The 27,898-nt window shown below is 42.8% G+C and overlaps 1 protein-coding gene across 3 annotated transcripts; it reads left to right on the forward strand.

Annotated features, from left to right (window-relative positions):
• Positions 1–6,758: 6,758 nt before the first annotated feature.
• Positions 6,759–27,668, forward strand: LOC115143736 (uncharacterized). 3 transcript variants are annotated; one of them, XM_029684208.2, is made up of 8 exons: positions 6,759–6,949; positions 17,849–17,968; positions 19,176–19,420; positions 19,505–19,606; positions 21,721–21,841; positions 21,938–21,990; positions 23,629–23,778; positions 24,249–27,668. In XM_029684208.2, exons 1-8 carry the CDS (start codon positions 6,862–6,864, stop codon positions 24,429–24,431), a joined length of 1,062 nt encoding a protein of 353 aa, XP_029540068.1. In that variant the 5' UTR covers positions 6,759–6,861; the 3' UTR covers positions 24,432–27,668. The 3 variants fall into 3 exon arrangements, with proteins under 3 accessions (XP_029540068.1, XP_029540069.1, XP_029540070.1); XM_029684209.2 differs by having other exon boundaries at positions 19,179–19,420; XM_029684210.2 differs by having other exon boundaries at positions 19,526–19,606; positions 24,249–27,667.
• The last annotated feature ends 230 nt before the right edge of the window (positions 27,669–27,898 follow it).

A 27,898-nucleotide genomic window follows, 5' to 3' on the forward strand; every position in this document is an offset into this window, starting at 1 on the left:
TAAAGGAGTGGGGGAGAGGTATCTTTAAGACTCTATAATGTACCTGTTCTTTAGAACTGACAGCCTCACTCCTTTGCCTGTCAGAGAGCCTTCACCCAGCAACTAGCAGCCAGCTCACCTCCCTGAGAAACACTGGGGAGCATCATTAGAGCTCACACCTTCTCCACCCACAGACAGACAGACGAGCAGCCGACAGGGAGTCCTCTTATTTGGCATATGTATGGCTGGCCAGAAACAGACTGGATAGATTCACAATACAGTAGAGCTACAAGAAACACTGTGGCACTTTAATCACAACCCAACAACCCTACAATCTGAGAGCGCTTTCCCCCTGCTTGATAGGAACATAAGTAAATCCTATTTGATTCAACCCACAGCCACAATCTGCCTGCTTTAATAGTCCTTCAGCTCGGTCTTCTCCCTCCATAGCCCTGGCTACAGTATGCTTGAGCCAGGGAAAGCAAGACCATGCTCTCGCTGCAGATCTTGGAGAATAATTCCATTCTTCGTTGTAACTGCAGTGAATACTAAATGGAGTCTCTTTGGATCCTGAGCAGCATAACAGTCAATGGAAAGTGTAGCCAATTATCTATGCACACATTTTTAAATATATATTTCTGACTCAATAGCTCATCTCACTTTTTCTTACTCGCATTATAAGTTATGCAGGTGCACATTTACAAACACACAGATTCTGCTATAATGTAGTTGAAATGAATTGTTTATGAAATGAAGGGATTAGAATAGCCATCGCAGTCGGTGTTGTTGGATAGATGGACAGTCTTTTCTCTACAGTAGACTGTCAGACCTGCAGTTTACTGTTCATTGCTTGTTATTCTCCTGTCTGGTGCCCAGGCTACCTCTTCAATATTCATAAACCAATCATATCTCAGGTGAGAACAAGGTGGTTAGTCAACCTAACCTTTTCTCACACACTAATCAATTTGACATAAAAGTCATATTTGCAAAAAAGTAATGTACCCTAGTCAATAAATCATTTTCATGCCACTAGAACGTAGCATTGAGATTGCTACAAATGTTTAGTTCTTAGGCTGGGAGGTGTACACTGCATGACAGGCATGTTTCATCAATGCCTAAAAAGTGTGTTTCAATTAAGTGGCCATGTATCAGAGAGCACTTCATAAAAATGTATTGATCCATCGTCAGTGAGAAACTAAACAAGGCTGGCAGAAACAACTCTTGAGTGGGGAAAATACTGTAGAGTCCTGGGTAGAGAGGAATTGTGTCATGGCTGGACCCATTCTTTTCTAAAGTCTCAATTAAGTGGTAGACTAATGACTGGACTTACTGCAAAACCACGTGTCAGTGCATTTGTATTCCATTTTTTCATTCTAGCTACATCAGATAATGTTATTATTGGAAACGATATAAGATAAATACTAATTCTCTATATCACCATATGGCATCTCTAATTGAGTAATGATTACATATTCCCTAAAATACATATCATTTTGTTGCCATTTTGTTGTATTAAGTATAGTATTGCCAAAACATAATTCGCACACACTGTATCATCATTTATTATATGAGCAAGTCTGATGGCGCCATCTCCTGGTCAAATCCATCATCATATACACAGGATGGAAAAAAACAACTAAGAAAGGTATATAACAGGGGTATTCAAACCTTAAAGGCTCTGCATGGTCAATCCGACATCTGCATTGGCCGTGCAGCATTTATGTCTGGAGCCTGATGGTTTTATGTTCTACCTTATAACCACCTGGTGTCCCAGGTCTAAATCAGTCCCTGATTAGAGGGGAAGAATGACCTGGTTTTGAATACCCCCACACTCTGGCATGCTCACGTAACCTTTATTGTAACATAGGGAAAGAGATGGGGATCTTCATCTATTTTGCACTGTCAACATTTGAATGATTTAATTGAAGAATGCAACATCGTACTGGTAGTTGACATGAGTTGCACTGGATACGTGTGTGTGTGTGTGTGTGTGTGTGTGTGTGTGTGTGTGTGTGTGTGTGTGTGTGTGTGTGTGTGTGTGTGTGTGTGTGTGTGTGTGTGTGTGTGTGTGTGTGTGTGTGTGTGTGTGTGTGTGTGTGTGTGTGTGTGTGTGTGTGTGTGTGTGTGTGTGTGTGTGTGTGTGTGTGTGTGTGTGAATGCATATGCCAATGTCCGTGTGACAAAAAAGTGTCTGTCCCATCACTGAGGGTTGCCTGATGGTAGAATACAGCAGCTGAGCTGCACATGGTGACATAGCTATAAGGTTAAAGGTCTTAAGCCCATGGTAGCACAGATCCCAGTCAGCCAGTCTGACAAAGCACAGTCCTCTCTGGGACTTCGTGTGTGTGTCAGAGGAAGGGATAGGGAAAGAGATGGGGATCTTCATCTATTTTGCACTGTCAACATTTGAATGATTTAATTGAAGATTTGCCTTGTACCGTGCATTCGGAAAGTATATTCAGACCCCTTGACTTTTTCCACATTTTGTTAATTTACAGCCCTATTTAAAATAGTTTCAATAATTTTTTCTCCTCATGCCCAGAGCATGATGCTGCCACCACCATGCTGCACTTTCATTAGACCAGAGAATCTTGTTTATCATGGTCTCAGTCCTTTAGGTGCCTTTTGGCAAACTCCAAGCGGACTGTCATGTGCCTTTTACCGAGGAGTGGCTTCTGTCTGTCCACTTTACCATAAAGGCCTGATTGCTGGAGTGCTGCAGAGACTGTGATCCTTCTGGAAGGTCATCCCATTTCCACAGAGGAACTCTGGAGCTCTGTCAGAGTGACCATCAGGTTCTTGGTCACCTCGCTGACCAAGGTCCTTCTCCCCTCATTGCTCAGTTTGGCCGGGCGGCCAGCTCTAGGAAGAGTCTTGGTGGTTCCAAACTTCTTTCATTTAAGGATGATGGAGGCCATTGTGTTCTTGGGGACCTTCAATGCTAAAGACATTTTTTGGTACCCTTCCCCAGATCTGTGCCTCGACATAATCCTGTCTTGGAGCTCTAGGACAATTCCTTCAACCTCATGGCTTGGTTTTTCCTCTGACGTGCACTGTCAACTGTGGGAGCTTATATAGACAGGTGTGTGCCTTTCCAAGTCATGTCCAGTCAATTGAATTGATCACAGGTGGACTCCAATCAAGTTGTAGAACCAACTCAAAGATGGATCAATGGAAACAGGATGCACCTGAGCTCAATTTCGAGTCTCACAGCAAAGGGTCTGAATGCTTATTTAAATAAACTATCTGTTTTTTAGGTTTTATAGATTTGCAAACATTTCTAAAAACCTGTTTTCACTTTGCCGTTATGGGGTATTGTGTGTAGATTGATGAGGGGAAAATGCATTTAATCCATTTCAAAAAGGCTGTAATGTAACAAAATGTGGAAAAGTCAAGGGGTCTGAATACTTTCCGAATGCACTGTATAGTCTAGTCAATGTACCGTTACTGAAGAAATATTGACACGGCTAGAGGAATAGTGGCTGCGTTTTCAAACTCTTTCAGCTAAAACAGATGTGGCCAACAGTCAACATACTGTAAACAAATAAAAGCTGTATGAAGCAATGTCTATGCAATGCCTCAACCATGAAGTAAATGTAAGGAGGAGAAATGCCTTCCAGATTGACTTCTCACAATCTTTAGAGAAATGCACACTGTCTATGTTGGTTACCTGGGCTGAGACAGTAGCAGACCGGGCTGCAGCACATCATCATCATCGAGAGAGAGAGCGAGAGAGAGAGCGAGAGAGCGAGAGACTTCAACTATTTGCACATTGTTACAACACTGTACATAACCAATAATATTTAGTATTTGGCATTTTATTAGGATCCCCATTAGCTGTTGCAAAAGCAGCAGCTACTCTTCCTGGGGTCCACACAAAACATGAACAATGTCATAATACCGAACATTAATAGACAAAAACAGCTCAAGGACAGAACAGCATACATTTTTTTTAAAGGCACACGTAGCCAACATATCAATACATACACGCAGACTATCTAGGTCATGTAGGGGAGAGGCGTTGTGCCGTGAGGTGTTTCTTTATCTGTTTTTTGAAAACAGGTTTGCTGTTTATTTGAGCAAAATGAGATGGAACGGAGTTCCATGCAATAATGGCTCTATATAATACTGTATGCTTTCTTGAATTTGTTCTGGATTTGGGGACTGTGAAAAGACCCCTGGTGGCATGTCTGGTGGGGTAAGTGTGTGTGTCAGAGCTGTGTGTAAGTTGACTATGCAAACAATTTGGGATTTTCAACACATTGTTTCTTATAAAAAGAAGAAGTGACGCAGTCAGTCTCTCCTCAACTCGTAGCCAAGAGAGACTGGTATGCATAGTATTTATATCAGCCCTCTGATTACAATGAAGAGCAAGACATGCCACTCTGTTCTGGGCCAGCTGCAGCTTAACTAGGTCTTTCCTTGCAGCACTGGACCACACGACTGGACAATAATCAAGATTAAACTAAACTAGAGCCTGCAGGGGTTGCTTTTTGGAATGTGGTCAAAAAATCTCTTTATTACGGACAAACCGCTCTCCATCTTTACAACCATTGAATGTATATGTTTTGACAATGACAGTTTACAATCTAAGGTAACGCCAAGTAATTTAGTCTGCTCAACTTGTTCAACAGCCACACTATGCATTACCAGATTCAGCTAGAACTTAGGAAATGATCTGTACCATATACAATGCACTAAGTTTTAGAGATGTTCAGGACCAGTTTATTACTGGCCACCCATTCCAAAATAGACTGCAACTCTTTGTTAAGGGTTTCGGTGACTTCATTAGCTGTGGTTGGTGATGCGAATGGACACACATGCTTTGTTTAATGCCAGTGGCAGGTCATTATAACATTTGAAGTGTTTATATTCTTTTAAAACTTTTGTTAGTGTAATGTTTGTTGATTGTTTATTTCCCTTGTTTATTTCCCTTTTGTTTATTGTCTATTCCATTTTCTTTGGCAATGTAAACATACGTTTCCCATGCCAATATAGCCCTTTGAATTGAATTGAGAGGGAGGGATAGAGAACAGAGAGAGCGAGAGACAGAAAGAGCGAGAGACAGCTAGAGAGCGAGACAGCTAGAGAGAGAGACAGCTAGAGAGAGAGAGACAGCTAGAGAGAGAGACAGTTAGAGAGAGACAGCTAGAGAGAGAGACAGCTAGAGAGACAGACAGCTAGAGAGAGAGACAGCTAGAGAGCGAGACAGCTAGAGAGAGAGACAGCTAGAGAGAGAGACAGCTAGAGAGAGAGAGACAGCTAGAGAGAGAGACAGCTAGAGAGAGAGAGACAGCTAGAGAGAGAGAGATAGCTAGAGAGACAGACAGCTAGAGAGAGAGAGACAGCTAGAGAGAGAGACAGCTAGAGAGAGTGCGAGCGAGAGAGAGAAACAGAAACAGATAGAGGAATTTGCCCTGGCACTTCCCATTGCCATTTCACAGAGGAAAAAGAGTATTCTGTGCATTTACGGTCAAACCCAGCAGCCAGTGAATGCCTCTATCTAACAGTAGTGAATGTTTTACTTCTGTGACATGGACGCTGTCCCCCAGCTGTATCCCAATATACTCAGTTACCCATGCTGCCCCATCCAATGCAGCCCCCCGGGACGAGGGCAAAGCTCAGGCTAAGAAGCAGCGAGAGGCCAACTACCCACCTCAGTGCCCCATTGTTTTTCATTGAATGTTACTAATGTGGGTTTGGGTAGGGGGGATGGCTGAGAGGGAGGAAATGGGGTGATGGTAGAGAGGGGGATGGAGGTCAAAGCAGGGACAGGGGACCTTCGGTATCATGTTACAGGCCTGTTTTTTCAAAAACAAAAAGAAAAATGTATAGGAAGGTCTTAAAAACTCCAGTTGGCTTCGACTGCCTTTGGGGGAGGGGATTGGAGCTTTTTACAAGTCATTTAGCATACCTCTACCAGTGGTTCCAGATGTTGGATGTGCATTGTATATAAGAACAGAGGAGAAGAACTAACAGTAAACCAAAGATCCACAAGGGGAGGGAGAGGAGTGTTGTGTACCCTGTATGGGTGTGAAAGCTTGAGGCATCTCCAGCAGTGCTTGGCCCTGTTGTGCTGCTGACAAAATTGGATTGGTTGGTGTTGATTGATGGCCTGGATGGGGACATCGGCAGCTAAAACTTGCTGGGATGGATTTAAGTTCTTTAGCATAAGAAGAGGATCACACCACTGTTTCAGCTAGCACCTTAAAGCTTACCTTACCTTACGGCATCTGCATAAACCCATTACAGACAAATGGCCCACAGTCTATTGTCCTCTAATACCTTCCATTGTGTGCAGAGTGACTGCTTCCCCCCAAAGCCTTTCAGGAGTCCACAACAGAATTAGACTCTAACTGTGAACATCTCCACTATGAACAATATATGTTACGTTATAGCCACTGATGATGCTAGATGTTTCCTTTTATGACAGGCATTGTAACTTTGAAGTTATTAATTAACCAACATTATCTATATAATACATGTCAACAAAATAAAACTACTCAGAAATATTGGAAGATTTCTGCAGAACTATTTTCAAACTACATTCAACTATATACCAAACACAAGTTTAGAATCCCAACACAAGTCCATTATTTTATTCTTTCTTTTTTTCCCTCCTTCTGCCATGCTCTTTCTCTCCCCCCATCCACCCAGTAAGGCGGGGCCACAGAGGAAGGATTAAAGTAACCAGTGAGAGAAGGGGTGTGGAGTTGGGCCTCAGCGAGGGAGGGCAGCCATATAAAAGTGCCAGAGCACAAGCGGCACTTTATCCGGCCCATCCCACTCACGGTAAGAGGAAATCCTAAACTGGTCTGGTCCACTGGTACTCCCCTTCTCTCTCACTCACACACCCTGGACGCTCACACAAACAGGAGGAAAATGGCAGTAGCAGCATCCACACAGAGAATGAATGAGACCCACAAAATTCTGGCATTCACTTTGCTTCTCATCACCACCTTCTTTCACGGTAAGTAAAAACTCATACATCCAGACTCCTCAAGCTGAACTTGAAAGAAAGCATGGGAGCGGTCAGGGGTGGGGTTCAGGGGTGGGGTTCAGGGGTGGGGTTCAGGGGTTGTCTCAGGCTGAACACAGAGATTTTCATGTTCTCAACTTTATACAACGGTATCAACATGATTTTCACTTTCATGAAAATAAACCCATGGCTTAGCAGTGTGTAATAATTTATAAATGCAGGATAACTTCATGGAATCCCCCCCCCCCCCTATGATTCTGAAAGGGAAAAGTTACTTTGTAGCATAACGTAGCAAACAAAGGGGCCAATTTGAATGTGAAACCTGCAGTCATCGTGCAGCTGAATCTTGCATGCATAACCTGCACCTATTTATTGCCTATGGGAATGCTCTCTCCAAATTGTACTACTTCTCAACAATGTGACCCTTTCAAGGCCGCGGGGCTGACTTGCTGTACTACAATATCTGCTATTTCATTGACTATATGCCAATGTTCTACTATAGCTGGGAGAGCTGTGTGTGTTTATAATTAGCAGATGGTTGTGTGTGGATGTATGGGGTGGGTGGGGAGGGGAGGGTGGAAGTTGAGTGAGGAACTTTTGGGTATAAAATGTGGGTAGGAGTTGTGCTTGTGTTGATACAGCAGGGGCCGTAACAAGGCACCCAGGGGTAAAATTATGTCAATTAGAGACTCTCTTTGTGTTCACCTAGAGTGTCGACTGGTCTTGGCAGAATAGCAGCTATTATCTGGACCATAAACACTGGCCACATGCCTGATGAGAGGGTTAAGTACAAGATTGGGAGGTTTTTCTTGCCATCTCCATCTGATCTAACACATTTCCAGAAGAGACTACAGTGTTGATTCAAACCAGGTTCTCTGTAGTGACACTTCTTAGCACTGAGATGCAGTGTCTTAGACCACTGTGCCACTTGGGAGCCCAAAAAGTTAACTCGAAACATTTGTGTTTGTTCTGCCAGCAACACCCAACTGGGGCGGCAGGCTAGGCTAGTGGTTCGAGTAAGTAGTAACCGGAAGGTTGCAGGTTCAAATCCCCGAGCTGACAAGGTACATATCTGTCATTTTGCCCCTGAACAGGCAGTTAACCTGCTGATCCTAGGCCGTCATTTAAAATAACAATTTGTTCTTAACTGACTTGCCTAGTTAAATAAAGGTTAAAAAAATGCACATCAATTAACATTGCAACAACAGCAGTTATTTATGTTCTCACTAATTGCATTAGTCTTTTGCTGTGGTGTGGGAAGAAATATTGACATAGTAAATTGCTTAATCTGAAAGTAATGCAATGTTTATTAGATTTATTATAAATGATGTAATTGGTATTGGAAGCACAAATCTATTCCTATAAATTGAAGGCAGCTGGTTCTGCTATGATCTGTGGAACACATGCATGTAGATTAATGTTGAAGAGTACAAATTTTATGTTTCCACATATCTTAAGAGAATCTTGAATCTGACGATTGTGTGGACACATGTTTAATATAATTTACCATTCAATGAAAAGCTGGACATCACAACACCATGCCAAGCTAGTTATCCTAAACAATAGGAGGGAGAATGCATGGGAGCAAGAGGTGGTAAAGCAACGGGAGAAGCAAGAGGGAGAAAAGGAGGGAAAACAACAAAACAGTCTATAGTTTTCTTAAAGTCTATTTCCTGAGAAGAGACAAGTACTTCTGCTTTCTAACAAAGTCCAACTTACTGTATTTCTTTTATAGCCGGATGCTCCGGTCAACTTTAGAAATCTGGGAGAGGGCTGTATTATGTAAGCACTGTGCAGAATTACTGTAGTACTGTGGATTAAGTCAGAGCTAAAAGACAGATGTTGGCATAGCTGCAGTACCGTAGTTAAGGTGGAGGGGCTTTTCAGAGACGGGTTTGGAGAATGGATTCAAGAGCTATAGCCAAACAGCAGAATGAGGGGAACTACTAACATACTGTGGCACTCAAAAGTTAATGCAATTGTAACTTTTTAAAGTCACCCCTAAAAGTTAAACTTAACAAAACAGAGTATAAATGGATCTAATTTCAGCATCAGATGATGAGAGTAAATTTACATTTGAGTAATTTAGCGGACACTCTTATCCAGAGAAACCAGGGTTAAGTGCCTTGCTCAATGGCACATTGACAGATTTTTCACCAAGTCAGCTCGGGGATTCAAACCAGCAACCTTTCAGTTACTGGCCCAACCACTAGTCTACCTGCCGCATGCATGAATCACAATTAGAGTAGAACAACCTAGTGTTCTCAAGTGAAGTTTCAAAAATTTCGAGAGGTTGTGTTTATAAACAGACTACAAAGGATTATAGCCATATGCTTGTCCCTGGTTTTAGGAGGCTTACTAGTTTGAGGGAACTCAACCTGACCTCAGGACCTGCAATTATGTGAATCATAGATATTGTTTTAGCAACATCTACTGAACACTCACACAGGAACATGTTCAACAAAGAAGCCACTCCTCTCATAAAGTAAATACCATTATGTCCAGGGCTGAAAACCCAGTCCAAGTCCAGCACCTGTGGAACAGGAACATTTATTTTGTATCTTATAAGGCCTGTAGAAGGACAGGTCATCCTCTTTGGGCTCCCGAGTGGCACAGCGGTCTAAGGTACTACATCTCAGTGCAAGATGCATCACTACAGTACCTGGTTTGAATCCAGGCTGCATCACATCTGGCTGTGATTGGGAAGGTGCACAACCTTCCCATAGGAAGGTGCACAACTGGCCCAGCGTTGTCTGGGTTTGGCTGGGGTAGGCCGTTATTGTAAATAAGAATTTGTTCTTAACTGACTTTCCTCGTTAAATAAAGGATAAATAAATATTTGTTTCTGTAAGATTGCTAAATCACACTGTTTCAAGTTGATCGTTACGTTTTTGTAGTCTGTTTTATAGTTGTTTCTAACTTTGTGAAACAATCTTTGTGTGGGAGAGTGGACGTGTCTTTCCTTTACTATCTGTGGTGATAAGCAGAATAAACATGGACACTTAACATTAGATAAGAAATGTATCATTCTAAATAGAAAAGCATTCTGTTTATGGTTGAGGGCCAGTCTACGTTTCCAGATTAGTGTCTTGATATTGTCTAGTTTAGTCTGGACATGGCTGTTATTCAATACCACCTCCAGAGGCATGGTAGTAATTTGTCTGCAGGAGATTTGAAATCTCCTTGTGATTCTCTCTGAACTGAATCAATGTCCAAACTTTTACTGATTTACTCCTCCCAGACAGGAACAGTTAAGGTAATGTATACAGCAGTGAACCTGTAACAGACAATCTGTACAGTGAAATACATACACAAGTAGAAACAGATGAAGTCCCCAGAACCTGGCTGTCGTAGCCCCAGGGTGGGATGAGAGCTTCTGACTGAAGTCCCCAGCACTTGGCTGTCATAGCCCCAGGGTGGGATGAGAGCTTCTGACTGAAGTCCCCAGAACCTGGCTGTCGTAACCCCAGGGTGGGATGAGAGCTCCTGACTGAAGTCCCCAGAACCTGGCTGTCGTAGCCCCAGGGCGGGATGAGAGCTTCTGACTGAAGTCCCCAGAACCTGGCTGTCGTAGCCCCAGGGTGGGATGAGAGCTTCTGACTGAAGTCCCCAGAACCTGGCTGTCGTAGCCCCAGGGTGGGATGAGCCATGGGATCAGCACTGGAGCTTGATTAAAAACATGAGATCCTCCATCCTCTTTCTGGGTTTAATGCCAGGGAAAAGAGGGCTGGGCTGGTTCTGTGACAGAGACAGAGTTTAAGATAGCAGGTCAGGAGTCTAGAGTTGCAATACTGTGTTCACGTCCCGAGGGACTGAGGTCCAATGTCCCATTCCTCAGCCACTAAAAGTGACACTTTCAGACGCAAATTCCTCAGTTGTACTAGGAGAGTTGTACTATAGAATCATACACAAGAGAAATCTAAGTGGCTAGAATTGCCAGTAGAGTGAGGTTTCATTCAGCATTGTAACTATTAGTGAGAACAGGACTTCAATACTGAACACAAAAGAGAGGGAGAGCCTAACCTTATGATCACCGTGGAAGAAAATAAATAGTTTCCTGAGAATGTTACCCTGGCTTTGTGCTTTGGTGGCAATGTGTACAGACAACTATACATGGAGGGTGTCAGAGGGGTGTTATGACAGACATGGGTGGGTTATAATGAGGGTCTGACACGCAGGGTCACCCGGTGCCCCTTCTCCCACACACCCCTCCCATTCCTCACTGAGCCACCCTTCACACATATCCTGTTGGAGGATATGTGAGGAACATTCCAAACATATATCGCTGATGCAAAGAAAATAGATATGTCAGTCCAGTTGATAAAACCTGTCTTGTATAGAGGAGACTCCCTTATTTTAAATATGTGAATTTAGCTTTATAGACAGTGGAAAAAAAGGTTTTGGCTAAAGCAGCATTTTATTTGTGGAATTTGAAGATTAATGAGACAGTTTGTTTTAGAGTTTGCGTGTTTGGCTCTCCTTGTGCAAACACTATCTCATGTGGTTACCATTGCACACTACGTGAGAATTGTGGTCCACTCGTGCCTGCAGGCCATTATCATCTCACTAAGCCCTGTGTCACAGTCCAAAGCCTACTCTGCCCCTGTCCCTCCAACAGCAGAGAGGAGTAGCCTACTGTATGGGCCAGTCTGGTTGTATGTTGCTGGCCATGGGAAGACAGGGTCACTATCCAGCTCTGACTGTGGGCATGACGTGTTGCGTTGCATGGGAGGGATGCGCCTGGTGAATGCATATACTTCTCACCTCTGTAGATCCTGGGGATAAGAAGTCCACAACTGGAGGTGGTGGGTGGAACAGTTGCCTATACGTTAAGCTGGCTTGTTCTCCTCCAAGGCCTCTGCTGCTGCCGGCATTCCCCCATCCAGAACTCCCTTGAGACGAGTGAAAGCCGGAGGATATCCAGACCTGTCAATCTTACCATCTGCTGGGAAAATCTCAGAGTAAAGGGTAGTCGAGGCCGTTGGAATAACATCTGGAGCGGAGTGACTATAAAGGCCGGGGGGGGGGGCTGAGGGGTTAAGTGACGTGGTTCAGGGCTTCACATTAGTGCTCCTTGCAGCACATAAAGAATAGGTAAGAAGAATAAAGAGAGGGGTAGAGAGACAAAAGGGGTCTCAATATAAGGAATGGATGCAGTAAATCATAGACAGGTTAGCTATAGCTGTGGTTCCTGGGTAGAGGGCAAAGGAGAGGTCATCCTGTGAGAATCAGAGGAAGTGTTCTGTCTGATTGCTAACCTCCTGCTCTTAGCGGCCTGGCAGCTCACCCCACAAGACCCCACTGTATCCATTACAACACAAACCAAAGGGGGATGACTACATACTGGCCCTAGTGTGTGCTCCACAGCTATGCTAAAAGTTATTTACACTTCCCCATTCCCATATAGTGAGGATCATCGGTGATGACTAACAACTATGTCAAACCGTTCATACTGCACCACCAGTTGCCTGAAATTAACATTAACAGCCATATAATGTCATGAAACATAGAGCCCTTAAAAAGCTAATCAAAATGAAGCAAAATGGTATTCAAAGGTTCCTTGCCGTTACCATGTCTGGTAACGATGAGATGACTGCTATGTACTGGCATAGCGTAAAACCCCATGGAGGGACATTGAGGGTGTGGGGGGGGGGGAGCTCTGGGTGCCGTCGTCTCACACCTATGTTTTTTTTTAAATAAATACTTTTGACAGTAACCCTGCCTTTTAGTTTCCACATGTAGCAAGCAAAGTGTTTGTGTTGTCTACATCTACATGGGTAGAAGATGAGTTAGTCAGACTAGTTTTCCTGGATCTAATTAGCCTATTTCTCAGCGGCACCAGCGGCAGCCCGCCTCGGCCTCCTCATCTAATTGGCTATCAAGTAAAAACAACAGTTACGTGAATCAGGTCAGACTCGGATGATGGGGAGTGAGTTTGTTTTTCAAGATGGATAAGTAAAAGGCAAGAACAAAGTGGTGCACAAAAAAAAAGAAAATCTTTATCTGATCAAGCTCGTGCCAACTTACTGAAGATAACCACATCAGTAAAGCTACCACCACCTCATCCTTGACTGGCAAAACACCATGGCAGGTGGAAGCTAGTAGGCCTACTTATGCAGCAGCTGGTTCTAGCAGCCTAAGAGTCCTGACAGAGACCTCACTGCCCGGGCACGCCAATAACAATGGCCTTGCTTCTCCTCTTCTTCCTCCCCTCAGTTCCTCAAGTGAGAGGAACTCACTTCTTCTCCTCCTCCTCTCCCTGAAAATCAAGCTGATGACTGCCAGAGACACACCCGCGCTCATGAGAGCAACACCCCTTCTATGAACACGGGTAAACCTACGAGTGAAGAGACAGATAGCCTCGTCAGCGTGGAGCCCGAGTTCCAATCTGTAATATACACTAATGTTGAGTTACACCCCTTTTTCCCCAAGAAGAGCCTCAATTTGTCAGAGTATGCACTCTACAAGGTGTCGAAGCGTTCCACAGGGATGTTGGCCCATGTTCTCCAATGCTTCCCACAGTCGTGTCAAGTTGGCTGGATGTCCTTTGGGTGGTGGACCATTCTTGATACACATGGGAAACTGTTGAGCATGAAAAACCCAGTAGCGTTGCAGACACACTCAAACCGGTGCACCTGGCACCTACTACCATACCCCGTTCAAAGGCACTTAAGTATTTTGTCTTGCTTATTCACCCTTTGAATGGCACACATACACAATCCGTCTCAATTGTCTCAAGGCTTAAAAATATGTATTTAACCTTTCTCCTTCGCTTCATCTACACTGATTGAAGTGGTTTTAACAAGATACATCTATAAAGGATCATAGGTTTCACCTGGAGCATGTTTCCATTTATATTTACACTCTACCATCTAAATACTGTATATAGCTATAGATAGGCTAGTAGGCTAGACTGCATTGTCTGCATAATGAAACAATCCATAGTAAGCTATTGTTTTGACAGTGGACTGATTGTATTATTTGATTGTATTAACAACCAGGTGTTATCAAATTAAATTGTATTTGTCACATGCGCTGAATACAACAACCTTACAGTGAAATGCTTACTTAAAAGCCCTTAAACAATGATTTAAGAAGTTAAGTAAAAAATAGATAAGTAACAAGTAATGAAACAGCAGCAATAAAATAACAATAGCGAGGCTGTATACAGGGGGTACCAGTACAGAGTCAATGTGCGGGGGCACCGAGGTAATTGGGAGTGAACAGGGAGTACAGGAGGGGACTGAGCATGCACCCCCGAGGGTCCCCCGTGTTGAGGGTCAGCGTGGTGGATGTGTTATTACCTACCCGTACTACCTGGGGGCGGCCTGTCAGGAAGTCCAGGGTCCAGTTGCAGAGGGAGGTGTTTAGTCCCAGGGTCCTTAGCTTAGTGATGAATTTTGTGGGCACTATGGTGTTGAACGCTGAGCTGTAGTCAATAAATAGCATTCTCACATAGGTGTTCCTTTTGTCCAGGTGGGAAGGGGCAGTGTTGAGTGCAATAGAGATTGCATCATCTGTGGATCTGTTGGGGCAGTATGCAAATTGGAGTGGGTCTAGGGTTTCTGAGATAATGGTGTAGATGTGAGCCATGACCAGCCTTTCTAAGCACTTCATAGCTACAGACGTGAGTGCTACGGGTCGGTAGTTATTTAGGCAGGTTACCTTGGTGTTGTTGGTTACAGGGACTATGGTGGTCTGCTTGAAACATGTTGCTATTACAGACTCAGTCAGGGACAGGTTGAAAATATCAGTGAAGACACTTGCCAGTTGGTCAGCGCATGCTCGGAGTACATGTCCTGGTAATCCGTCTGGCCCTGCGTCCTTGTGAATGTTGACCTGTTTAAAGGTCTTACTCACATAAACTATGGAGAGCGTGATCACACAGTCGTCCGGAACAGCTGATGCTCTCATGCATGCTTCAGTGTTACTTGCCTCAAAGCAAGCATAGAAGTTATTTATCTCGTCTGGTAGGCTTGTATCACTGAGCAGCTCGGGGCTGTGCTTCCCTTTGTAGTCTGTAATAGTTTGCATCCAACGAGAGTCGGAGGCGGTGTAGTACGATTCGATCTTAGTCCTGTATAGACGCTTTTTGTTGTTTGATGGTTTGTTGGAGGGCATAGCGGACTTTCTTAAAAGCTTCCGGGTAAGAGTCCCACTCCTTGAAATCAGAAGCTCTACCATTTAGCTCAGTGTGGATGTTGCCTGTAATCCATGGCTTCTGGTTGGGGTATCTATGTACGTCACTGTGTGGATGACGTCACTTATTGATGAAGCCAGTGACTGATGTGGTGTACTCCACAATGACATGGGAAGAATCCCAGAACATATTCCAGTCTGTGCTGGTAAAACAGTCCTTTAGCTTAACATCTGCTTCATCTGACCACTTTCTTATTGACCGAGTCAGTGGTGCATTGAAGTCCTCGGCTACTAGGAGCGCCGCCTCTGGAGCGTTTTCCTGTTTGCTTAAGGCCGTATACAGCTCATTGATGCTGGTACTAAAACCTCATTCAGTTTGTGGTGGTATATAGACAGCTACAAAAAATACAGATGAAAACTCTTGGTAAATAGACTCTGGTTGGCTGGCTCTTTGGGCTGTTAGGTACCTAATACAGAGCTGGTAGCAATATGCACATAAATTATTTACAATGACAGAGAGGTAGCTCGTAAACACAATTAAATTGTCACAAAACACATGTGACAGCTATAACCAACAGTTGCTAGTCTAAGTATACCAGTGTGAGACCTCCTTCAGTACTATTGACCCACCTGTTTACGTGGCACGCTGACTGTTTTGCACTTGTGGCACTTGCTCTTCATACTGATTTAGCAAGTCCAATCAATGCAACACACTGCATTTAGCATACTGCAACAACTGACTATAAAAGTTAAATTCCACAAGTAAACAGGGTGGAAAGACAGTCGGAAATGTCCAACCTGGTGATACAGTAGCTTATCCAAACCCAGCCCAATTATGCAACATTCAGTTCTGTCTTGGACAAAGCTTCTGTGGGTTTAACTAGAAAACAACATTGTTTAACTGCATGGGGAAAAGGCAGGGAGGGAGGAGAGAGTCTTAATGAGATTCACAGAATTTTGCAAAGCCATGTGGATGAGGTAATGCCCTTGTGTTAGAGGAGAAGGCTGCAAACGATTGCAGAGCTTTCTTCGTTGCCATAACTATCTCAGTAAACATGTTCAATCTAAGGAAAAAGGGAGTCAGGCGCACAGCTTATTAAGATATTTCATAGCAAGATCTTTGTCCAGTTTAGTTTATTCAACACACACTGCTCTGTATGGTATGCACTGCATTAGCACTGCTCACATGAAATATAGTTGCTGACAAGACTAGAAAATAATATGACAAACTACATTATAAGTTTTGTACTTGATTCAACCCACCACTACAGTACTTGAAAAGATAAAATGACACATCACATTGTGTAAAACAAGCTTTTACCTCAGAGGGCCTGATAGGTAGAACTATGGCTATTTTCTTAATCAAATTATGGTTTCGACATCACTGTGCACCAACAGTTTTAGTAAAGCAGCAGTATATTTCAGCAGGGCGTTCGGCTGTTTAACAGGCTAGCTAGATGGAAACTTAATTCACCTAGATGACTTGATGTTGTGTATCCCACTGACTAATGAGGCTGAACTGTTGTTGGGAGGCACAGCTCTCCCATTACTTCTTTGCATGTGAGAGCTGGGACTGAGATGGTGCCAGTACCAAAGCCCATCAGTCTAAAAGACATGGCCATCGCCAAGTAAGGGTATCAGTGGTCTATCAAGACGCCCAGTCAAAGCACCCACTTACAGGCACATACGGGCACAAGAGACTTACATACACAGTATGACTTCACCCTGGTGGAGGATAAATGGGTGTTATAATCACACACTGGGGAGATATCCTTACCCTCTTAACATTGAGCGGCATCTCTCTTATTGCATGACACCTGGCAATGAAAGACTTTACAGTCTTCTGATAGTTAAGCATTGAAATATCAAATTCTTCAAGGTTTTAGAAATGACAAGATTCTTTTTGAGAGTGTGAAAGTTTGCAGTTATTATATTTATCTACATAAGTAGCTATGAAGGAGGAAGAAATAATCACATTCCTCGGTCCAGCTGCATAGCTAACTAGGTATGAGGAAATGGATGCACATACTAAGACTTTAAAGAGTAAATTACCCAGAGGCCCATGTATTAAAGCCAGTGTGCTTGCTGCATAGCTCCCATAATGTCTGTCATTAGACCAGAGAGAGATTTCCCCTGGGGGGCTTGTACCCACCATCCCAGCGGGAGTGTGTCAGGGGTCAGGCCAATTTGCAGGCGAGGACAAGAACATTTATTTGCACAGGCTGAGCTGAGGAGTTACCCCACAGTTGGGCTATTAATTACAGTCCCTTCCTTGCTGCATGGAGCCTAATTGATTTCAGGTCAGGCCCTGGAACCTATTAGAGACGGACTGCATAGCTCCAACACAAACACCTCAGTCAAGATTACATTCACAGCCAATGAGATCTCCCACCCTGGGATCACTAGTAATACCAGACTATATGGGTGTGGCAGGATTGCTATCAGTCCTGTGAGTCTAAGTGCTAAGTCAAGTCAGTTTGCACACATGCTGTCTATTAATGTGGTGCTATAGACCTGGACACAGGTGTGGGATCAGTTGAACATGGCTCGGAAAGACAATGTCATATAAAGGTGCAGACAAATGACCATGTAGCTTGGTGTAAATGAGAATAGCAGCTATTAAGCTTAGTGAGGTAGAAGACTCTTTCAGAAAGGGACATCACTGCTGTGACAAAGTTGTCATGGTTTCTACAGTATGTGTTAGCATGCAAGTGTTATAGTGCAAGTTATCCCTTTGTTGTTCTCTTCCAGGTGGTGTAGTTGCACAAGATGAGAGTGAATCAGATGTTGTCACTGGGCCCACACAGCCAGTGGATGTTGCTGAATTAATTCGTGGAGACGAGATTGACACCACACAACCGGCAGATGAAGGTAAGAAATGGATCAATTAGAAGATGATCTCCACAGAGCGGATCACAGGTGTTGCTGTATTAATATACCGTCCTAGGCTCATCCTATCAGCTTTTTGTCATAAATGTTTAAATCAAATGGACACAGGGGCGCAATGCACCTCAAATCTGTGGGGACACAAAGTACATGAGGATGTCTGGGGGGTGGTCCTTGCCCCCCCTCCAGAAGTTGGAGAATTTAGCATTTTTCAAACACCTACAATCTAGAGCCATAGTCATTATGCTTAATTCTATTTAAAAATATGTATATTTTTCTGCATATCTAAGCATACAATTGAAGTCAGAAGTTTACACACTTAGGTTGAAGTCATTAAAACTCGTTTTTCAACCACTCCACAAATTTCTCGTTAACAAACTATAGTTTTGGCAAGTCGGTTAGGACATTTTTCCAACAATTGTTTACAGAAAGATTATTTCACTTAAAATTCACTGTTTCACAACTCCAGTGGGTCAGAAATTTACATACACTAAATTGACTGTCCCTTTAAAAAGCTTGGAAAATTCCAGAAAATTATGTCTTGGCTTTAGAAGCTTCTGATAGGCTAACTGACATCATTTGAGTCAATTGGAGGTGTGCCTGTGGATGTATTTCAAGGTCTACCTTCAAACTCAGTGCCTCTTTACTTGACATCATGGGAAAATCTAAAGAAATCAGCCAAGACCAAGAAAATACTAATTGAGTGTATGTAAACTTCTGACCCACTGGGAATGTGATGAAGGAAGTAAAAGCTGAAATAAATCATTCGCTCTACTATTATTCTGACATTTCACATTCTTAAAATAAAGTGGTGATCCTAACTGACATAAGACCAGGAATTTTTAAGCGGATTAAATGTCAGGAATTGTGACAAACTGAGTTTAAATGTATTTGGCTAAGGTGTATGTAAACTTCCGACTTCAACTGTCTGTATCCTCCTGACTGGTGGTTATTTTATGCTTGATAGCCTGAAATGGCTTCTTGGTAGCTAGTTATGAGGTTGGGAAATTGGGAACCTCTGGCCTAGCTGAAGACAACTTCAGAAAATTGCTAGGTGGCTAGTAGTATTACAGAGAAACAACAACAACAAAAATAATAATAAAATCTGAGGGGGCACATGCCCCTGTGCCCCCTATGGTCATGATGCCTCTGACTGGACATAAAACACTAAGAAAGAGACTTTTCTTTTCAGAAGCAGATAAACTCCAAGACCAGATCATTGTATTCCCCAGTATTCCTGGCCTGGATCTGTCAGGCTTCTTACATGACACCACAGCGACTCCAGTCACCAAGGGGGTAGTGGAGACCACAGACATAGGGGAGGCCACAGTGGAGGCTGGTGAAGCAGGAATCACAGACCCAGATGACAACCAGGAGACCCAGGCTCCCCAGCAGTTTCAGACCTCCCAATCCAGTGACACTGTGCTCATCCCAGAGGTGAGCCTCGAGTTCAGTGTCAATGCCATCCAAATCGCCAATCCAAGTTCAGAATGAACGATACACACTCTAGTCTAACTGAAGTGGTCTGGTGTCTCTCTACAGGCTGATGTGATGTGTGTTGATAAAGAAGCTGTCCAGGACAGAGATGCTGTGAATCTGAAACTCAAGGCCTCATCCAGCTGTGTAAGTAATGAGCACACCACGTGTACACACGCACACACGCACACACACACACACACACACACACATTGAGGAAGTCCCAGAGAGGACAGCTGCTGTATTCTACCATCAAGCAACCCTCAGTGATGAGACTGTCTGTCTTTTTTGTCACACAAAGCTGAGAGTCAGAGTAAGATGTTATAGATGACCGACTCCTGAGGCAAAATCATAGCAAATTGCCACTTTCAATTTGCCCCTTATCAGACCAGTGCACATTAGCTAAGCAGGAAATTCCTATTCATTAAGCTACAGTGATTAAAACATCTCCCGTGGGCAGTGAACAAGAAGGTTAGTGACACACCAGCCCTTCTCCTCCCTAGTTATGCCTGCCAGGTGAGGAGGGGGAGCAAAAATAGTTTGTTACAACCCAAGACATGCCTACAGGAGAGAAGAAGAGGGAAGAACGTGTTCAAAGTGTTGGTGTGAAAGGTGGGAAGGCGGTGGTGGAGATACTGCTGTAGCGTGTGTACAAAAGGGATTCCTCAGCGTCTTCAGGCAATGGCTGCTGGGCTAACAGGAATTCCGCTCTGTGCCGGCCAGGGAAGTGAAGGGAAGTGGCGTCTTGCTTTCCTCAACTGTGTCTGTCTGCCAGGCTGCCTGCCGTCTGGAGCTCCAGTTCCGCTGATTTCAGTCGAGATAAAATGGTATTAAATAATGCCCTGAAATAATGGAGTCCTTGGTGATATCACACATCAAGAGGCATGTGTAAGAGTCTTGAATGTGACTTAGCTCCCCCCTCTCCATCTAGGCCTGCATGGGAAAGCCCCCTGCAGCATGGCATGTAATCAGTGACACACTCACTCCTACACCAGGCTATGCTTTATGACTTGATTGGCTTCATCTGGGTTAGACACCACATCCCATTTGTGAAGGTCCATGTATGTTTCCAATTATATGAGGATCATATATACTGTAGATGGGTTTTTTAAAATATGTTTTTCAATTATGAACAAATTACTAAATACTTAAAAAAATTATAGAATGGAAACATCTTCAAAATATTAGAAAATCCGCCATGCTATGCACTGACTACACAAGACAATAAAGCATCAGGGGCAGGACCCAAGAGACTGCATCAGGGATCAAGAAACAGCTGAGAACTACGTGAATAAAACTGTTTTCAACTTAAAGATGAGAATTTGTGTGCTTTACATGCACTGTATTGAACATGCCCTGAGTGCCGTAGCAGATGAGGCCTTGAGAGCGATCCTGTTTCCTTAGCTTTGTAAAGAAGCCAGCTGTCCTATCTGGGGCTGGGATCAAAGGTTTGAGCAGAGCCGTCTGTGAGTGCTAGTGGCTGTTTTTGGACCATGTTAAATAGGGTGGAGTATTGCAAGGTTGTGATATAATTTATTGGGTTAAGGGAGAGGGACATGGGAGGGGGGTGTGGCCCTTTTGTGGTGTACATTTTCAAAGACCCATAGTTGTAACTGTGTATTCATGAGAATGTATGTTACCACATTTCTATGTGAACACATTTCATTTCTGTGTGAACACATTTCTGTTTGAACACATTTCTGTTTGAACACATTTCTGTGTTCACACATTTCTGTGTTCACACATTTCTGTTTGAACACATTTCATTTCTGTGTAAACACATTTCATTTCTGTGTGAACACATTTCTGTTTGAACACATTTCTGTTTGAACACATTTCTGTGTGAACACATTTCTGTTTGAACACATTTCTGTGTTCACACATTTCTGTTTGAACACATTTCTGTGTTCACACATTTCTGTTTGAACACATTTCATTTCTGTGTGAACACATTTCATTTCTGTGTTCACACATTTCTGTTTGAACACATTTCATTTCTGTGTGAACACATTTCTGTTTGAACACATTTCTGTTTGAACACATTTCTGTGTGAACACATTTCATTTCTGTGTGAACACATTTCATTTCTGTGTGAACACATTTCTGTTTGAACACATTTCTGTTTGAACACATTTCTGTGTGAACACATTTCATTTCTGTGTGAACACATTTCTGTTTGAACACATTTCTGTTAACTAGGATGACCAGGTTCAGCCCCAAATTCACATGCTTTGTTATTAATCCAACTGATATTTCCACAGGAGGAGACCAGGTCTAAAATTGAGAGTGTGTTGGAGCACCTGTGTGGAGACGACTGTAAACTGGAGGTCTACCAGGAGGACAACTCCAATGAAATCCTGATCTCTGGCCAATGCATAGAAGGTTGCTTCCCTCTTCTCCTTTTTAATGATGTGGGATTATTCTGTTGAGTGTCTGGTGTTGAAAAAACATTAACCAAATCATCATCTCTACTTACAGCTGATGCAAAAGGAATGGCTGAGAAGTTCAACAATGACAACATTAAAGACAAGGTAGAGTATCACTTCTCTCCATTCAGTATTCCAATTCCCCATACACATATGACGTTCACATAATTCACACCACATACACTTCATGAGAAAGGCATTATGATCAGTCTCCATTGCTGTCACACCCACAATAAAAATGCTTTAATTTGTGCACCGTGGTAGGTGAGACACAATGCTGATTCGGCTCCTTATCTAACCATTGTGAGATAAACACCACTGTGAGACACTCCTCCACCAGACAGGAATCCTCACTCATGGCTCCAAGCTGCCGGGAAGATGCTGTATGACAAACAGAAAACAATCCCCACTTTCCTGTCAGCTGGAATTCATTTATGTTCCCGGTGGGGATGGGGTTGAGTGTTCCCAATGGGAATGAGGAATGGGTGTTTCCTTCCCATGATTCAACCTGGTTGTCCCTTTGACATACTCTGTGCTCCATCCCTACAACCCCCCTAACTCTGCCCTGCCGCGTTAAACAGTTAAGTGAGCTGCACCCGTCCACAATCTTCTCATTATGTTGGTCAGTTAGTTCAATGGCACCTTTGTGTTTAGATACTGCTCTGGTCTAAAGGGTGTAGGGCAGGGATCATTTACTAGATTCAGCCGGGGGCTGATTTTTTTACTTGAGCGGATGGTCAGGGGCCCGGAACATAATTACGAATAATTTGTAGACTGCAAATTGACTGCAAGAAGCCCAAACAGATAGTATTTGGCTAAAACATAATCATTTCAAACCTTGCTCACATACTGTATATCTCTCAATTATGCGTGGGAATACTTTGGAACAGATTTCCCAAATGAAAATCACTTGGATTTGCTGGTGTTTTTAAAGTGTTTTATGTTCAACAATTAAAATAAAAAATGACAATCTGAAATAGCTTTATATGGGCCACACCCAAATGCTGGTTTAGAGAGAAGCATGTGGAACTGCCTTCCTTTGGTGTCTTCTTTTCACTATCATTCATCATAGTTATCGTATAAGCTAACCTCAATCTCCTATCTGATTGACATCAACATTCCTAACCTCAGCCAAGATACTTAAGACCTCCTCAGACAAAAGGGATATATCTCTATTATGTGTTCGAGCTGATTTGCTGGTGTTTTTACAGTCTTTTATGTCCAATAATTAAAATTGAAAAAATTGTGGTCTGCCAGTTGGGGAACACTGGTGTAGGGAGATGCTGGCCTTTTTCCACTCAGTTGAATCTCTTGAACTTTATGCTAGCCCAGGCCACATAAAGCCTGAAATCCATCCTCTACAGTCTGGGCTAAAATAGCCTGATCCAAGGAGGCATCAGGGGCACTGCTATTCATCCACCCTCTACTGTCTGGGTGTAAAATAGCCTGATCCAAGGAGGCATCAGGGGCACTGCTATTCATCCATCCTCTACTGTCTGGGGGTAAAATAGCCTGATCCAAGGAGGCATCAGGGGCACTGCTATTCATCCATCCTCTACAGTCTGGGGGTAAAATAGCCTGATCCAAGGAGGCATCAGGGGCACTGCTATTCCTAGTGCCAGTAAAGCATCTAAAACAAGACAATGCAGATTACATACCACTATAATTCACATAGGGTATAACTTCAAAGTACAGCCTGAATTCCTTATATTATTATGTGTATAACTCTCCTTCTCTCTCTAGATTGATTTTGAGGAGGCTGTTCCTCGCTGGGGGAAGAAATCCAAACTGGTACTGGTCTCCCTGCTGCTCACTGGACTGCTCCTGGCTATTCTTCTCATCGCAGGCTACTACCTGAAAACCCACCGCCCACCACCCAAGGGAGCAAGACTGGTGAGTCAGAGTGGCCTTGACGTGAGAGAGAACCATAGCAAACTAATACTGTGTACAGGACCCAGTTTACTGGGAAGATTGGGTGGGTCTTGTTTTCACAATCATTTATCATAGGCATCGTATAAACAAACCTCAATGTCCTCATCTGATTGACACAAATATTCCTAACCTCAACCAAGATAGTTAAGACCTCCTCAGACAAAAGTGACATGACTCCCTGACTCCACCATTCGTGTTTGAATTCCATCATAGGGAGAAAGTGATTGCTTTTAAATCCTCTCGTCATCAGGCTTCACCTTCAACTTTACCTTCCCTTCCGTACACATATACACGTTTGCTTTTCTGAACAACATACAAAACATATTATTCCTTCAGTTAAATCTGTACTGTATCACAATAACACTTATTACCAAGCCCAACCTACCATCAAGGTTCCTCTAATCGAATCTCTATGGTTCCTCTGCCCATAGGCTGAAGAGGGTTTCCAGGTGTATGAGGAGAACCAGGCCAACACCCTGGTGTCTGTGGCCCCTCTGCAGTCACAGGAGCCCCTGGTGAAGCCCACCAGCAATGGGGAGTTTCCTGAGAGCCAGCCACCACCCAACAACGGCCAACCTGCCACCCAGACCTCGGTTGCTGACACTGAGATGTGAACGAGCTCTGAATTACATCCCCAACGCCCCATTTTCATTCCTCCTGCTCACCATCATCATCACATTCCCAATCCCTCTCCCCTCATAGTGTACCTGGGGATACAAGACTCTAACACGAAACAACAATTCAATATCCAAGCCCACCTCACCTTTCCCCATGTAACCCTTGACTCCCAGGATGATGAAGATGATGACTATGACGATAATGACGAGGCCTGTAATGTGAAGAGAAGAGATTGTGATCACTGGCCTCTTAACAGGTTTCAGTGGTGGTAGAGAAGGAGCCTAAACACTGAGTTTGGGGGACTGGACAGCAGGTTGAGACTGCATTCCAAAAACAATAATTGCTGCAAGAAATTAACAAGAAATCACCAAAATTGACCATTGTGTTGCTGTTTCCAAATTCATGTATGAAGCACAGTATATTCGAATTCTTAGTCTTTCAGATCTCAAATGGACTCATTTGAACTAAAAGGGTCATCGTAGTTTAAAGTATCGCTTGTATGATCTGGTGTGATCATTTGCTTGAACCTCCTGTTTGAGGTAAAAAATTACATTTGGGTAACAGAAGCGGAGAAAGAGTGATACATGGAGATTATTTCAACCATTGAAGAGATTTTAATAGGCAGCTTTAAAATGGGTATCAATGTGATTGGCTAGTGCAGAGATCAGAGTTGAATCATGTTGCCTTTTATCAAGGCCTATCATAATAGTTGTGTGAGATGGGCTGCCATATGTTTGTTTCATAATTATGTAGGCCTACACTCTTAGAAAAAAATGTGCTATCTAGAACCTAAAAGGGTTCTTCAGCTGTCCCCATAGGAAAACCCTTTGAAGGTAGAACCCTTTTGGGTTCCATGTAGAACCCTTTCCACAGAGAGTTCTACCTGGAACCAAAAAGAGTTCTCCTATGGGACAGCCAAAGAACCATTTTGTAACCCTTTTTTTCTAAGAGTGTAGTGTGTCACAATTTCCATCATGACGAACATTATATTGTAGTTGTTTAAAAAAAAAAAAATTATGTTCTGACTCAGCACTGTGTCTTTGAGAATGTTGAACCAGGTAGACTAATCTTATCAAATCTGAAAAACAGACATAACCTGTCGGTTTTGTGTGGCGAAGCACTGCCTTTAAATATCTACAAAATCCCTAGTAACATGTTCAACATTCCCAAGGCTCTTTAAATGTCCTTAATAAATCAGTTCATCATGAAACATCAGGTACATGGATGAAAGATGTAATTTTGCTATTGGTTTTTGAATGACTGATTGTTTTCATACAATACTGCATGTGTAAATATGCCTACTTTCTCTGTTAGAAATATCTGTGTGCCCTATACATTTTGATTGTGTCATTGTTGCTGTTTCTTTGTCTACCTGAACAGGTAACACTAGCCTGATCATGTCACATAGTATGGCACACATACAAACTTGCATCTCTTTATAGACCCCACACAAGGAAAATTTACATTTATTATGATTCCTACAGCTGTTTTGGGCCTTTCATCAAATCCAACATCTGATCTTGGCTTAAATAAACCAAATTATTAATATGCTATTGAAAAAGTTTAAAACTGCTTACAGTTTACTGTATTAATCAAATCACTTTGATATCTCAAAGTACTGTACAGAAACCCAGCCTAAAACCCCAAATAGCAGGCAATGCAGGTGTTGAAGCACGCAGGTGTATGCCTGATGAACTGACCCACGTATATAAAACAATTGGACTCTGACAGTGTATTCTAGTCATGTAAAGCATATTTCTAGCAATACCACCCTAGACATGATCATATAACAGTCACAAATGTTTGCTTATGGTCGTAGAGACATTTTCAATGAAACAACATCAGTGGAGTATTAGAAAGTGCAAAATATAAACTGTTGCTACTACTGAGTCCATACAGAAATAGAACAAACTTATTCTTTTGGGAACTGACCAGCATCTGAAGCACAGCATAGTGAATAGATCAAAACTACGAAATAACACATTAGATATCATGTAGTAAGAAAGAAAAGTGTTAAACAAATGAAAATATGTTTTATATTTGAGATTCTTCGAAGTAGCCACCCTTTGCATTGATGACAGCTTTTCACACCTGGAATGCATTTCAATTAACAGGTGTGCCTTGTTAAAAGTTAATTTGTGGAATTTCTTTCCTTCTTAATGCATTTGAGCCAATCAGTTGTGACAAGGTAGGGGTGGTATACAGAAAATAGCCCTATTTGGTGAAATACCAAGTCCATATTATGGCAAGAATAGCTCAAAAAAGCAAAGAGAAATGACAGTCCATCATTACTTTAAGACATGAACTAATGTCAACGCGGAAAATTTCAAGAACTTTCAAAGTTTCTTCAGTCTCAAAAACCATCAAGCAATATGATGAAACTGGCTCTCATTAAAGGAAGGCCCAGAGTTACCTCTGCTGCAGAGAATGCGTTCATTAGAGTTAACTGCACCCCAGATTGCAGTCCAAATAAATGCTTCAGAGTTCAAGTAACAGACGCATCTCAACATCACTGTTCAGAGGAGACTGCATGAATCAGACCTTCGTGATCGAATTGCTGCAAAGAAACCACTACGAAAGAACACCAATGAGAAGAAAAGACTTGCTTGGGCCAAGAAACACGAGCAATGGGCATTAGACTGGTGGAAATCTGTCCTTTGGTCTGATGAGTCCAGATTTGAGATATTTGGTTTCAACCACTGTGTCTTTGTGAGACGCAGAATAGATGAATGGATGATCTCCACTTGTGTGGTTCCCACTGTGAAGCGTGGAGGAGGTGTGATGGTGTGGTTGTGCTTTGCTGGTGACACTGTCAGTGATTTATTTCAAATTCAAGGCACACATAACCAGCATGCCTACCACATCATTCTGCAGCGATACGCCATCCCATCTGGTTTGCACTTAGTGGGACTATCATTTGTTTTTCAATATGTCAATGACCCAACACACCTTCAGGCTGTGTAAGGACTATTTGACAAAGAAGGAGAGGAATGGAGTGCTGCATCAGATGACCTGGCCTCCACAATCACCCGACCTCAACCCAATTGAGATGAGTTTGACCGCAGAGTGAAGGACAAGCAGCCAACAAGTGCTCAGCATATGTGGGAACTCCTTCAAGACTGTTGGAAAAGCATTCCAGGTGAAGCTGGTTGAGAGAATGCATTACTTATTTTCCACCATAATTTGCAAATAAATTCATTAAAAATCCTAGAATGTGATTTTCTGGATTTTTTTTCTAATTTTGTCTGTCATAGTTGAAGTGTACCTATGATGAAAATGACAGGCCTCTCTCATCTTTTAAGTGGGAGAACTTGCACAATTGGTGGCTGACTAAATACTTTTTTGCCCCACTGTACATGGATGAGCAGTAACAGAGTGGCTAAGATGCAATAGATAGTGTAGGATACAGTATACAGTATATACATATGAGATAATCAAATCAAATTTATTTATATAGCCCTTC

Source organism: Oncorhynchus nerka, linkage group LG15 (genome assembly GCF_034236695.1).
Source record: "Oncorhynchus nerka isolate Pitt River linkage group LG15, Oner_Uvic_2.0, whole genome shotgun sequence".
Taxonomy (NCBI): Eukaryota; Metazoa; Chordata; class Actinopteri; order Salmoniformes; family Salmonidae; genus Oncorhynchus; species Oncorhynchus nerka.

Coding starts and splice junctions, on each gene's coding strand:
- LOC115143736 (XM_029684208.2), top strand. CDS start 6,862: ATGGCAGTAGCAGCATCCACACAGAGAATGAATGAGACCCACAAAATT. Junction 21,991..23,628: donor ATGACAACATTAAAGACAAG/GTAGAGTATCAC, acceptor TTCTCTCTCTAG/ATTGATTTTGAGGAGGCTGT. Junction 23,779..24,248: donor CACCCAAGGGAGCAAGACTG/GTGAGTCAGAGT, acceptor CTCTGCCCATAG/GCTGAAGAGGGTTTCCAGGT.